At 44.2% G+C, this 15,259-nt stretch overlaps 1 protein-coding gene across 6 annotated transcripts in view; it reads right to left on the reverse strand.

Annotated features, from left to right (window-relative positions):
• Window positions 1-15,259, reverse strand: part of NF2 (NF2, moesin-ezrin-radixin like (MERLIN) tumor suppressor) — a 79,716-nt gene that overhangs the window by 49,971 nt on the left and 14,486 nt on the right. For 4 of the 6 annotated variants that reach the window (XM_047696724.1, XM_047696725.1, XM_047696726.1 and 1 more), the window contains exons 2-3: window positions 2,257-2,382; window positions 182-304 (exon numbers count right to left, since the gene is read on the reverse strand). In XM_047696724.1, coding sequence (XP_047552680.1) covers window positions 182-304; window positions 2,257-2,382 — 249 coding nt within the window. The remainder of the gene's footprint in view (window positions 1-181; window positions 305-2,256; window positions 2,383-15,259) is intronic. The other 2 variants (XM_047696728.1, XM_047696727.1) reach the window with 1 other exon arrangement.

The following is a 15,259-nucleotide window of genomic DNA, read 5'->3' on the forward strand; positions in this document are numbered from 1 at the left end:
TCTAGCCTGAAGACTCTTCCCCCTCACTACGGAACCAAACGGACTGACTTCCCAGAGGCAGAACATCTTCACACCGCAAAGGCGTCTGTGGTCAACTCTGAGGGGGCCATCCAGGCTGCCCTGGCGACCAGGCCTGGGGGTGTTCTTGCCGAATGAGCAGGACTAGCATGCACTTGTGTACCTGCAAGAAGAAGAGATGCTGCGTGATCTCCTGAACCAGCTCCTCCTCTGCATTCTCAGGATAAAATTTGGCCAGGAAGTGAAAAGTGACTGGCTCTTCCTTTGAAACATCATGATCCAGTACCTGCGCGGTTACAGAGCGAAGGAAGAACAAGCTATGTTGGCACCTGTTCCTCCCCTGCCACCACCAAAGAGCCTTTTGCAGGGAGCATATAAATATTTTTCCCTCTCTAAATTTATCACATTTCCCAAAGGTTATGATCTTACGGTTTGAACCATTCACAAAGCCATCTATAACAAGGGGGGAATGTTCACCTCCCATGGCGTTTCTGAACCAAATTAATCAATATCCCCGAGGGGTGAGTGTAACTGAGATTATTAAGGCACAGATGTTCTCAAGGCCACAGAGATAGTTAAGAACTAGAAATTTTTAGCTCAAAGGTATTGGGCACTATTCTTTAAAGTAGGATGAAGGGTTTTTTAATTTTCTAAACTCGTGGACTCTTCCTTTTTTTTCCTTGCTGCCAACCCCCAATAAGTCCATATTGGGAGGGAGCTTAGAGATGATGGACCTTATCTTTGTGAAATCCCCTAAACATTAAGTGAGCAACAAAAGACAAATGTGTCCGTGGTGGCAACCCTTTGCTTTAAGGAACCTCTAGAGATGCCCTACGAAATACTTGAGCACAGTCAGTAAACCATGCTGCCTTTAATCTTCCAACAATTTCATCCACCCACTGAAAAGCCTGAACCATCTGCTCTCCAGAATGAATTTCATTTCAGGACATAAACATGCCATGTGACAGGCTACAAGGCTCCATTAACATGTGTCATAGTTTATTTCCTTTGAGCAGCAAGGTTCCACGGCTCCTGATGCCCCCAATCTAATATCCATTTGGCCAACACTCAGGTATGATTTAAAATTTACTTTGCGAAAGAATCACAAAAACATACAGAAAAATTCTGCTGTCTTAGATAGGTAGTTCTTTGTGCCCCTACCCAAATTCCAGGGGGCAATGTCCAAGAGACCCACAATAAACCAGATCTAGGACATGCTCACTGACATTGGCACATGGTGGCACTCTGATGTTCATGATCGTTGGCAATTACCATATGAAATTTATAACCAGCGGAGAGTCCAACATGAAGATTCAGATTACTGTGTACATATGGAAACACAATTTGAACATTTGAGCTTAGAGTCAAACTTGTAAAAAAAACAAAACAAAACAGGAGGCATTCATTGTCTATCATGCCATGCAGCGGATGATAAAAATTAATTGCAGATGGTACCATTTGGGGTAAGGATTAGACACTGACTTACTTTGAGAGGGATCTTTTAGTGGTTACTAACAAAACCAAATGGCCCCGTTCCCAAATATCTTCCCGGTTAGGTAGGCAGGTAAGTAGGTAAGTGTGCATCCGTGTGCACATGTGAATCCACACAGCAACAATTCCCCATTCCCAGGCAATATCCGTTTCTAAGCCACATTAGAACTGCTGGGAGCTCCAACTTGTCTTTCAAGCCTTAGAAGCCCCAGAGAATCATAAAGAAAAAATGGATAGTCTTTCTTCACCACAGGAACCAGGGCACTCTCTATTCCTTAGATCATGTGAATGACTAAATTGAGTTGGGCCACAGTATTTCTCAAAGACTTAAAAACATTCCCTAAAGAACATGAGTCCCAAGCAAACCTTTCAAAGATATAAACTGTTAAAAAAAAAAAAAAAAAAAAAAACAGGATAATATCATAGTAATTTTTATTCATAAAGCCTGACTAGTGGTTCGATAAATTGAACAGCATAAAGCCAGAAGCTTTAGTGATGATGAGTAAAGAAGCCAGGGAGGGCAACAGTTTCCTCCTGGTTGGTTCTGCGGGCCTAGGAGAGTGTGTGAGGAGCAGAAAGCCTGTGGCATCTCGGGGACCTGTTTTCTACACGAGTTACTTCAGGACTTGCCCCCTTCTCTACTGGGTGTCTCTAGTGCCCCATGATGAGCAAAGAAGCTAGGCACATGCTCAGGGAAAAACCAGAGCACACACCAGCCTCACTGGTCTCATCAAGTTCCAGCCCAACCTTCTTGTCCATTTTGAGCCAGGCCACGGTGTCCTTGATCGTGTACTGCAGTCCAAAAAACCAAGTTTCCCGAAGCCCCAGGGTCCGGCATACCAAGTCGAAGAGGTCCTTCCCTTTCCACTTCATCTGGAATGTAACAGACCAAAAGGGAGGGTGTTGTGAGCAAAAGTCATAATCCACTTGAGCAAAAACCTTTTTTCTCTGCGCTCCCTGCTCTCGGGTTCCAAAACACGGGGATGACACTAAGACGAGCACAGCAGAATCCCTCAATAATTTTAAAGCTTCCTACACAAACCATGAGTGGGAAAAATACCAATTAGAGCTTAATGGCTTAATCACTGCAAAGCATACACAATACCTCCTTTGGACAGTTCTTTATAGATCTTAATATCCCCAAAGCTGCTAATTTAGGAAAGCTGGTAAATAAGCACCTTCATTTAGGAGAGTCCAGCCTCTTGAGTTAACCCAGGGAGATGGCTAGCTTCTAGGACATTAATTGATTTTTTTTTCAATTGATTAATTGATTTTTTTTCCTTTTAAAATCATGACACTGTCCTTTGATAAAAAGCTACCAGGTTTTTTGTTTTGTTTTAAAGACTAGACTTCCTGCAAGTTTTTTTTAAAAAGCAACAGAGGAGAGGAAATGGTAACAGAAGTCCTAAATCATGCACAAAAAGAACCATTAGCGACCAGTCAGCCAGACCACAGGTCTCTCCTAACCCAATGCAGAACTGAGGCTAAAGGGGAGGGGACTCAGCCACAGTCACACAGAGCAATTTCAGACTCTTGGTATTTAAGCTTGGGGATGAAGAGACACCAATATACTGCAGCAAGCTTACCCCACAGCTTCACTTTCAAAAGGACCTAAACCAAGGCTGCTAAACCCTTTTCTCAGCTTCAAGCTGAGAAAATGGAAAAAAGCAAGTTCAACATCTAAGAGAGGAAAATGCCCAGCCGTCTTGGTAAATGTTGCCACCTTGTGGTTTCCAAGTTCAATCACGCAGGATGTTCCCACACTAGCCCCAGGCTCGCCCCTGGGCCCCCAGCTCCATTCCCACCCCCTCCATCTGGTGGACATTCAGATATACACCGGGTGCAGCTGTGAGCACATGAGACACATCCCAGAGATGGAGGTCACAGTAAGAATAATTTGGGGATTCAAATGCAAAGTCGCCAGACACCGGAAGGGCAAGACCACTCAGGTGCAGAAGCATCTGTCCTTCTGCCCTCATTAGAAATCTCCCAATGTCCTGGCACACGGAAGATGCATAATGAAAAGGACTGGGAGAAAATCTAGGGGTTAGAGACAGGTTATAAAAGCAAAAGGAATAAGTAAGTTAGACCTCTGATACCGGATTGACTTTTGCTAAAACCTGATTGTACAGAGGATTTTTCAAGTAGACCTTCTATTTTTAATATATATGAATGAACAGTGTGTTCTCTATGAGGTACTCAACAGGAAAGCCCATCCCTTCTCTGTGTTTACAAAGAGCAAAGTAGCAAGTTAGATGGAAGGGCACCAAAACCGCAGCAGACAAGTGGCTGAGATATGAATTGGCTTTTGTCCTTCACTGGGGCCATTTCTACTGTCTGCCCTTCCAGCTCCGCCCCATCAGCTCTCCGTGACTTCAGTGAGGCCCCTGGAACACTACAAAGGTTGAGGTCTTTAGAAATGATTTTGAGTAGAATAAAATAAAATGACAAGTTCTATGTTAAAAAAAAAAAAAAAAGATGATCTCCTGCAAGGCTTATTACTAAATGTCGGCACACCCATTTCTCCAGTCTGGTAACAGCACAAAGGTTTTTTAATTCACGGCAGGTTTTAATTCCTACAGGCAGACTTCACTGAAGAAATGTTACTTTGGAAAACTAGAAGCTTCGGGATGCTGATTATCCTCTTGTCTCTATTTTAAGCCGGTACATAGTACATAAATTATAAATGACTACCTTTCTACAAGATAATGTAACGCTAAAGAACAGACATTAACTTGGAGAAGTTGAACACCCAAGGGCCAGGAAGCTCATGGCGTCGATTCCCAGGCTGCCATAACTCACAGCCACAGTGGGGCCCAAGCTCAGCCACGGAGGGGCCGTCGGCAAGCAGGACGAGCACTTCATCTCAACCAAGGCTGTAAAAAGGATGAGTGAGTGAATTACTTGACTTTGGGGGAGTTTAAATTCTCAAGCATAGTATGGTATGAATGCAGTTTTCCTGTATTCCTTTCTACTTCTTTGTTTTTAAAATGCAAAACAATCCCTGCCAAATGCAAACAGACAATGTCTTTGTTCTCAAGAAGCTTCCAATAGTGAGGAGGGGGGATGGAATTCTCCCACGAATTCAGAATGCCCTATTTAGATTCTTAACTTTGACTCTAAGGATCACAGAATGCCAGAGTCAGATTTGAGCCAGAGTAATTACCTACTGTTAGACCCTTCCCTTTCATTATAAATAAGGAAACTGAGTCACAGGTTCTTCGGCAGCTTTCTGAGTCAGACACTGGTCTTCTCCCTGGTGATCTAAGGTGGGCAACCCCTCAGTTCCTCAGTGGCCTCTCTGCCTGCTCTGAGGGCTTCCATTTGTCTGGCTCTCCACCAGCACTCCCCAACCACCTTTTCCAGTAAGAAACTCATGTCGTAAACTCTTCTCCTGACCTGAAACCAAACCCATTCTTGGAAGAGCCAGATACTGCTTCTTTACGGCTCAATATGAATTAAAGCCTCAGCTATCTCTTACTCTTTCAATAAGCACCACAGAGCCCGTCCTCTGTGCCCAGCAATGCCAGACACGGAAAATGCAAAATGGTGGACTCATGGTCCCTGTGGGAGACACAAGGAAGGACTTAAGTAAGAAAAGGTGTTAGAGAACAAGTGAGAGCTAGACGAAGGAGGGAAAGAAAGAACTCTAAAAAAGAAAACCATGATATCTACAGTGAAATTCAAGTCATCTGGTAGAGCTGAGACAGACAGCCTGAACTCAAGATGGGGTGTGGTGGGAATTCGGTGCCATGTGGGGCCAGGTGGCTCGCCATGGAGTCCTTGAAGACTCTTGGGAAGAGGGGTGATGGGATCAGATCAGCACTCTGGAATGTGCTTCCATCAACAAGGCAGAGAACGGGTTGGAGGAAAGGAGCCTAGAATCAAGAAAAGAAAAAACAGAGGCCAACTCTGCCTGGATGAAGGAAGTGGGAGAGAGGGAAGACAGACTGGAAACCTACTGTTAGACCCTTCCCTTTCATTATAAATAAGGAAACTGAGTCACAGGTACTGGAAAGGAGGGAGTCGCAGAGCTGACTCCTGAGTGCCAGTGGGGACTGAGGGAACAAGAATGACGAGTGACCACCTGCATTTCTGGCTTGAGCATGAGAGATGGCAAACAGGAGGAACAGCACGTTTCGGCGGGGGGGAATAGATGAGCAACCAAGTGTCAGACAGGATAAGTTAAAGTGCTGGAGGAAACCAGGTAGCAATGTGCTAAATTCATTTGATTCTAACTCTTATTAGCTCTATTTATAAAAGAAGATGTTCTATCATTAAGTAATTACAAAGTTTTTCTTTTGGGTTAAATCTAACCTCCAACATGTTGTGTACCTACATGAGGTTCTACTTTTCAACATGCCCTTCCCCAAGTGTATGAGGTTTGCTTAGTCCTCCTAATTTGGGCTTCTCCTTCTTCACAAACAAGAACCACTGGTCACAGTTGCTCTAGGTGGTTCCCATGACACTCTGTGAAGGGAGGTCCTAGGTTGTGAATGGGCTTCTCTGGTGCCAGCTGACTCACCAGAATGTGACCGTGTCTTTACAGTTTTATCAGCGACCCCCTGCACTGTGCCGATGCTGTAACATGATCTGAATGTCTCCCAAGATTGCAGGCGCCTCAGAGCAAGAGTGACATCGGTCATCCTCTATTGCCCACAGCACCCAGCTGACTTTGTACATACAAGACACAGCAAACAATGACCATCCAACAGAAGACTTGTCTAATTCAAAAACCCAAAGCTCAAAAACTTAAAGCAAAAATTAGCCCCCATAAGGGACACCTGGGTGACTTAGTTGGTTAGGTGTCCAACTCTTGATTTCGGCTCAGGTCTTGATCCCAAGGTCATGAGACTGAGCCCCACATTGGGCTCCACGCTGGGCATGAACCTGCTGAGAATTCTCTCTCTCCCTCTCCCTTTGCCCCTCCCCGGTTCCCCTCCCTCCCAGCTCATACACGATCTAGGCCTCTCTCAAAAAAATAATCTGGGGCACCTGAGTGGCTCAGTAGGTAAAGCATCACCTTTGGCTCAGGTCATGATCCCAGGGTCCTGGGATCAAGCCGCACAATGGGCTCCCTGCTCAGTGGGAAGCCTCCCTCTCCCTCTGCTCTTCCCCCTGCTTCTGCTCTTTCTCTCTCTGTCAAATAAATAAAATCCTTTTTTTAAAAAAGGATTTTTAAAAAATCTTTCAAGAAATACTTGGTGAACACAGATTGTGTCTAAGCACCACCCAAGATACAGGAGATAAAGAAGACAGTCTCTGCTCTTACAGAATAGGACTAGGGCATGAGTCAATCAGGAACAGATAATCACCTCCCTCACCCTACACACAATAATCAACTCCAGTTATGAGTGCCACACAGGGACCCTCAGAGGGTGTAGGGACCCCTAAGAAAGAACCCTCTATCCTGGAGGGGTGGGAAATGGTATCTAAATCAACTATCACGGTAGGAGAGAAGCGTCAAGTGAACACTGGGCTTGGGGAAGGAGCAAGCCGGGTAGTGTGTTCCAGGCACAGGGAATAGCATATGCAAAAGTCTAGAGGCAAAAAGCTCAGATGGGGGCACCTGGCTGGCTCAGTCAGTGGAGCATGTGACTCTTAATCTCAGGGTCGTGAGTTCTAGCCCCACATTGGGTGTAGAGATCACCTAAAGAACTTTAAAAAAAAAGTGGTGGGGGGTGTCTGGGTGGCTCAGTGGGTTAAGCCTCTGCCTTCAGCTCAGGTCATGATCTCAGGGTCCTGGGATTGAGCCCCACATTGGGCTCTTTGCTCAGCAGGAAGCCTGCTTCCCTTCCTTTCTCTCTGCCTGCCTCTGCCTACTTGTGATCTCTGTCTGTCAAATAAATAAATAAAATCTTTAAAAAAAAAAAAGAAAGAAAGAAAGAAACAGCTTAGATGGTCCTTGTAGGAAATGAAAGCATTTATAGTTCAGTTTGACTGGAGAACACTGCTGTACTTCTAAAAAGACCAAAAGTACCACCTAAAACCAATTCTTTGTCAACAAACTCCACCTCTCGTTTTAACCACAGAAAGTGGTTACCCACCAAAAAGTTATTCAGGTGACTGTTTTCTCCTTTGTTTCTTCCAAAGGATAGAATATAACCATATCTAGATATTCTAGATACACGGGAGAGAAATGAAATCATTACTAAGATGGCTGCTTCTGTCCACTAGGGTTTAATTCTTTCCAGGAGCCGGTCTAAGAGGCAAAGACAGGCGATAGTTACCTAACATCAGTATGAATCTCAGCGCTGTCACTGTGTGACCTTGGGCAAGTTATTGAATTTCCTTGTGCTTCGCAATGGGGCTGATAAACAGACCCTGTCTTAGCAGATTGATCTAAGGATTAAGTGCATTAATATATTTTAAAAGCCTAAATACTTTAGTAAATATAGTGCCCAGCCCATGGCAAATACTCAATAAAGGCTGGTTATTATTCATTCTAAGCCCTCCTCCTCTCCTTACATTCTCAAGTGGTGCCATGTAAAGTCTCCCGGTCCTGTTTCACTCCAGGGATGATGGATGACAGATCAGAAAGGGCACCATCAATTCTCATCGAGCTACCCATGCTATCACTCATTTGACAAACATTTATTGAGCACCCACTACGTCCTAGTCATTGTGCTCGGCACGAGAGATAAATGATGAGTTCAGGACAAGACACTGTCCCCATTCACGTCTGACAGGGAAGACAGGTAGGTAAATGAATAACGAAAACGCACCCTGGGAAATGCTAACAGAACAGGGAACACAGTTCAAGCCTGAGGGACGGGGGTCAGGGGCTTCACGGAGGGGACACTGTCTAAGCTAGGTTTGGGGAGCCAGGCAGTAGCTGGTACCCTGGTGAAGGGGCTAAAGAAAGGGAAGTCATGCCAGCAGGAGGGAACAGCATGTCTGCCACTCAGGTCCAAGCTGTTGCAAAGTGAAGGAATGTTCTTTGCACTTTTCTGGTATCTGACGAGCAGCCCAATTACGCTATCTGCAGTACTGAATGTTCAATGTGGTACTGAACACGCTTCTGCCCGATGTATGTGACACTTCGGACTCCACAAGTTGACGGCGAACTACGCTGCTCGGTCCCCGGTTCCGAACGGCCATGCGTCCGTAACAATACCTGCCAGGTCTCTAAGGAGCCACAGCCCAGGGGGATGAGGCTCATGTTTATTTTGTTACTAAAGTATTTCCTTTCCTGATACCTTTTAGCCCATAAGCCTTTTGGGCTTTGCACTTAACATTACTTAAAGGTCTTTTTGTTAGGGTTTGTCATTTTTCCCGGACAGACTGCCAAAAACAGAACAGCTCCTGGGTCTGCTGAAGTGTTCACTGAGGCCCATGTCTCCACCTGGCCAGAGTGTTTGAACTGCTCCACGCACACCAACACTGCTCCCCTCTCAGCTTCCTGAAGAGCAGGGACACTCACAGGCCAGGGATCATTTTGCCGACAGAAAAAGAGAGACGGCAGGACTGAGAAAAGCAATCTGCAGGGAGAAGAAGAGCAGGGAGGAGCGCAAATCTGGACTCCACAGTTGTCAGCTCCTGCTCTGCGGGCCTCGTCCTCAAGGTGCCCTTCAAGCAGGAGGGGGCTAATGGAAGTGAGCCTGGAAGTACAAGGCTTCTCGCTTTGTGCCTCTGCTCTCCCATTACTTTAACAGGCTGCAGTGCTATTTCATAGATATATACTTGTGCCTGTATCAGAGATAGATGCGTATGAACTTTATAAACAGGACTAAGTGCTGTCAGCTTGTTATTTTTCGTAGGGGCTGGATTTATGAGCTTTACCCAAAGTGAAGTGCTTATAATTTATCAACCTAGAATGTTTTAAGTAAATAGCACTAAGCACTCACCCTCCGCAGCAGAAACAGAGCGCTTTTCTGTTGTAGGAAGCAACTGGCACCAATAAACTACAGCGCTGATTGGGGTCTATTACCCCAGGAAACGTTATGAATAACAACCACAACGGTCGTCTTACAGTTGGCCAGGTTTGGACGCACAGCCCTAAAATTTCTTTCTTTTGAGCCTTCACACTGCATTCTCCCACTCCTTTCTCTGGGCCGTGCAGCCATCAACAATCGAATCCCTCTTCTTCTTACTGATAGAACCAGGGAGGGTCAACAGGAAACCAGCCAGTCACATGGTGGGAAAAGGCCATGGCTAAACAACACGATTAAACGACAACTTTCTTGAAGAAAGAGAATCGAATTTGGCCGCCATATGTGAAATGCCCGAGAATTAGGCCACAGAGAAACTTCGACTTTACAGAGAAGACTCAGATCTGGGAAAAGCTACAGAGAAACAACACTCCATTTCATAGAGGTCTGGGGGACTACATATTTTGGCCACACAAAGATTAGCTATTTCTATTTGATTAGCTGTCTATTACACAAAAGATGAAAGAGAACAGACCAGACAAACCCAGCATTCACTTCTTAGGGTTTAGCTCACAAGCTGCCCTAGCATTTGCCATAAAAACTGTCAAGAGGCTGGCCCCCTTACATATAAAGCAATGAAGGAACTGTGTCTTTCTGTGCTCAGGATATGTGCCATGTGTCTACCACTGTCAGAAACAGAAAACCAAGGATGACTGTGATTTCCCCTCTCAATAGTTATCCCTGATCGACTTCTGCAGTCATGACTGGCCTACAAGAACCGGTTTATAAAAGTCTAGAAAACTTAAGATGTTAACCTAAAACAACTTTTATTTAACCATTTTGGGGAAAAAAAACCTAGATGACAAATACTTCTATTTAAAAGATAAACACAATGGAAAAAGTTACAAAAAGGATTCTGCTGTGCAGTAAGTGAATGATGAGCTCCATTAACATCTATTCTGGCTAATCAATGAGGATAAAAAAGTATAGTAATGCAGGGGTAAAACCAACAGGACCCAGTTCAGGATGTGGTATCATCACACTACAGAATCGGGTTCTTGTGTTTCATGAGCCAAAATTGCAAAACTATCCAGTCATGTCTTGTCACAAGTAAAGGATACCCTAAGCCTAATCAGCCATTATTTCCCAACACAAGGGAAAAGGGGATCCTCCAAAAAAGAGACTAATTTCTCTGCTCTATCAATCACAACCCCTACATCCCTCATCTAAATCTGAGCGAAAACCTTCTCTTTGCAAAAAACCCCACCTCCAATCTCTTGACTGTCAGTTTCTGCCTTAATCAACCGCAGCTAGTAAATTTCCTCTCCCAGTCCTTAAATCATCTGCTGTTTGCCAAATCCATTTAAATTAATGGTTTCAAGGCCCTCCACCAATTACTTCCTCCCTGCAACCAATTACCCTGCTTGTTAAAACCCAGCCTGTGCCCTCCCCAGTCAGCAAACCTACGTGCTTCCATTTATCCAGAACCAGATCCTTCTAAAGTCCATCCCTCACCTCACCACTGTCCCCTCCCCCGTCCAACTCCAGGTAAGAGAGTCAGTATGTACTTTACATACACAGGAAAAGGAGGTGTTTGTCTTTCCCCAAGATTCCTGTCTTTCCTCCAGTCTTACAGGTTACACACTCCTTGAAGGCAAGGGTTACTACGCACACATCAAACAGACACACACACTTTAGGTCTCCCAGAACCCAAGCAGGTGCGGCACAACCTGTGCATGCTTCCGGTTGCCTGATGATGTTGATGGTGATGATGATGATGATGACCAGATGAGGCTTCTGAGTGGAACAGTCTTCTAAGTCATGATTGCAATGAAGAAGCAAGAATTTATGACACTCCACGTTAAAATTCAAAGTGCAGAATAGGGCCTTAAGGTATGTATTTTCCCCCCTTTGGTGACACACACTCATTTCTTCTCTCTAAAAATTCCTTGGCAAGGAAATCCAAATCTCAGAGAACCAACCAAGAAAAATTTCCACAGAACCAAAGAAACGAGTAAGAAACAAGTCACAGACCCTTGGGAAGCCACAAAATGGAGGTTTTAAACCCTCAGTCTTTCGAAACTAAATGAATGATAGTTTTCTAGGGGAAAAAAGAAGTCCTTATTTTTGTAGCTTCTGGCATGTTTCCTGCTACAGTGGAGAGAGGTTATGGGAGCAGCAGTGAACCTAGAGAATGGATCTGGATCCTAAACTCCCTCCCTCTACCACACACACAAGCCCATATATAATCCTGAGTGAGCCACGCAACTCCACTGGGCTTCGGTTTCTTTCTCTGTCAATCTCTTATGCCCCATGCAAGGCCCCAATTTTATGATGTTATGAAAAAAGATGAGGCGTTTCAAAGTCAGCTGACAGATGACAGAGCGAAAAGAAACAATACAGTTATAGTGTTATAAAAGCAATACAGTCCCCCAAAAGCCAAGGAGACAATCTCTATCTTTGGAATTTAGCTCACAACATGAGAGCAATCACAGCCTTGTCAAATAGCTACAAAACCCCCAAACCTGCTGTGTTGGGAAAGTCACTTAACCTCTCCGGGTCTCAGCTTCCACAGTCATCAAGTGGTCTTGGAGGATTAACACCCTCTGAGTCTATGAGCTTGAGATGGTTTTGTATAAACCATGTAGCACTTTGTCCACTGCTGTAATAATTTTCTTTTTTTTTTTTCTCTTAAAGATTTTCTTCATTTATTTGAGAGAGAGCAAGTGAGAAAGCATAAGCAGGGGGAAGGGCAGTGTGGAGGGAGAAACAGACTCCCCGCTGAGCAGGGAGCCCTCGATGTGGGGCTGGATCCCAGGAGAGGATGCTTAACCAACCAAGCCACCCAGGCTCCCCAATACTTTTAATTCTGTAACATTCCATTCTGTATCTTAAAGTCATTTCAGGCAGTAAATGACACTTGACAATTTATGTGTGCTTTCTTTTTTTTTTTTTAAAGATTTTATTTATTTATTTGACAGAGAGAGATCACAAGTAGAGAGAGAGGCAGGCAGAGAAAGAGGAGGGAGCAGGCTCCCTGCCGAGCAGAGAGCCCGATGCGGGACTCGATCCCAGGACCCCAAGATCATGACCTGAGCCGAAGGCAGCGGCCCAACCCACTGAGCCACCCAGGCGCCCTTATGTGTGCTTTCTATGTGCTTTTTCCTCACTTAGGTCCTACTATTGCTGCTGTGTTCCTTACTCATAATAATCAAGAGCAGACTATATTAAGAATAAACTCTCTAATGTAACAAAAGTGGTCATTGTAATGCTGCTGAAAAATAACCTTCTTTTAGCACCTAGCACCCTGCTGATATTCAGCAAACATCAACAATCACAAATGTTGAAATACTGAGAATAATTCCGCAGAGAGCTACAAATAGGAAACAATCGTAAATTCAATGCAGGTAGACACAGAGCTAAATTTTAAATGTCTAAATAGGTAAAACCAGCAGACCAAAATAAAACCCATGACAAAGTATCAACCAATTGATTAACTCCTCCTGCCCTGGACATCACAAAAATTACAGTCTGTATTTAAAAGAACATTCTTTCAAAAAACTTCCCACCAAAACATAGCTAGAGCATTAATCCATTCATGCAAACCGGCTCATGAAGAACCCCAGCTCTAGCCTGGAAAGAAATTTTTTTTTAAAGATTTTATTTATTTGACAGACAGAGATCACAAGTAGGCAGAGAGGCACGAAGAGAGGGGGTGGGGGAAGCAGGCTCCCCCCTGAGCTGAGAGCCCAATGAGGGGCTGATCCCAGGACCCCAGGATTACAACCTGAGCCAAAGGCAGAGACTTTAACCCATTGAGCCACCCAGGTGCCCCGGAAAGAAATTTTAAACATTCAGGTTCCGTTTCTAGCTTGACCTTTTAATTCCGTTTCATAGTCATCAGCGATGATGACACTGGTGTCACAAGGCTGGAAGGATTAGGTATGAGTGCACAGGGCTGGTAAACATGTCTGCAAATGGATGAGAACTACTGTGAGCTGTAGATTTCTTTAATACATTTATGAGACTTTTTTTTTAAGACTTTTATTTATTTGACAGAGGGAGACACAGCAAGAGAGGAAACACAAGCAGGAGTGGGAGAGGGAGAAGCAGGCTCTCCGCTGAGCAGGAAGCCCAATGTGGGGCTTGGTCCCAGGACTCTGGGATCATGACTCTGGGACTCAAAATGATGACTCAAAGTCCAGGACTCTGGGATCATGACCTGAGCCAAAGGCAGACACTTAACTGACTGAACCACTCAGGCGCCCCTCTGAGACTCTTTTTTAATCTCCAGTCAATCTCCAATCAATACACTAGATAAAGACACTGTTGCTGAATTTAAAACTTTAGATCAGTTCAGATAAGTTTAATAATGACTCTGGGCTTTGGTTTTAAGTTTTACCTGAAAGTCAATTTATCAAAACAACTACAACTAGGAGATTAAAACTGGCAAGGTGGATGGGGAAACTGTAAGTAACGTAACTCACTAACAGAGAACTTTTGGAAATTTCCAACGCTCAGTCCAAATTTGGCAAAGAAGGAAAAAGTCGGACGGCAGTGAGGGCTGGAAGAGGAAAAGGATCCAGTGACTTTAGAAATTATGTGCTCTGACCCCACCTAGTGGCGGCTGGAGTGATTTCTAACACCTTCAGTCTCCGCACTAGTGACTGAATATTTGATTTTTTTTCCCCCTGAGGTCAGCACTGGTTTGGTAATAAATTTTTACGTGCTAAAAATGTACTAAAACATGTGGATTTAGACTCTAAATTAGACAAAGCATAGACAGGAGGATGGAACACATCATCCTGTAACAAACCAGAGAAGCCTCATCACCAGCTGGCTAAAAAGATTAGCGGCTCTGAGAAAACTCAATTCTGGGTTTTTAAGACCTCAAATGCCTTTAACTTCTAAAATTAAAAATAAACAAGCACCAAAAATGTTCTTGGACAAGAATGCAAAACTAGCAGGAATAACTGGAAAAGTCATTAGAAACAAAAAAAAAAAAAAAGGGAAAATTGACACACTGGGGACAAAAGAATAGGGAGTAAAAATGGCAGAAGAGAATCCTGCTATCACAGTGGACATCAAGCTAGACAGAGATCAATTACATATAAATCCTTAAACAGAAATATGGTGTCAGATACAGCTCATAATTATAGAGTCTAAGAGTCTACAATTGCAAAGGCATGGATAATCTGAAAAAGATTCAAAGAAAATGAAGGAGATGATTGAAGGAGAAAATTCAGGGGCGCCTGGGTGGCTCAGTGGGTTAAGCCTCTGCCTTCAGCTCGGGTATGGTCTCTGGGTCCTGGGATGGAGCCCTACACCTGTCTCTCTGCTCAGCGGGGAGCCAGCTTCCCGCCCCTCCCCCTGCCTGCTGCTCTGCCTACTTGTGATCTCTCTCTCTCTCTCTGTCAAATTAATAAATAAAATCTTTAAAAATAATAGTAAAAATAAAAAATAAAGGAGAAAATTCAGAGTGCCTTCTAACATGAGACCCTTCCGCTTTACTCCCACACTCCCATCTCATGATAACATGAGAAGCTAGTATTTACCAAGAGCTTCCTAGAGTCAGGCCCTGGGATAAGTGCCCATAAAGGTCCACCTCATTCATTCACACCTTAAACAATCCTATATGAAAAATGGTATTTTTCTCATTTTATAGATGTGGCAACTGAGGCTTAGAGAAGTAAGTCCAAGATCACTCTGACAGCAGGTGGCAGTGGTAGGACTTAAACTCAAACCAACATACCCCTTCTATTGGGATGCCAGCTCTTATTCCCTAAGCAATATCCTTCCTGTCCTCTGGCAGATTTTTCTCACACCTACATGCTCAAATCCTGAGATGGTTTCCTACTAAGAAGGAAATATGAAAGGGG

Source organism: Lutra lutra, chromosome 12 (assembly GCF_902655055.1).
Source record: "Lutra lutra chromosome 12, mLutLut1.2, whole genome shotgun sequence".
Lineage (NCBI taxonomy): Eukaryota > Metazoa > Chordata > Mammalia > Carnivora > Mustelidae > Lutra > Lutra lutra.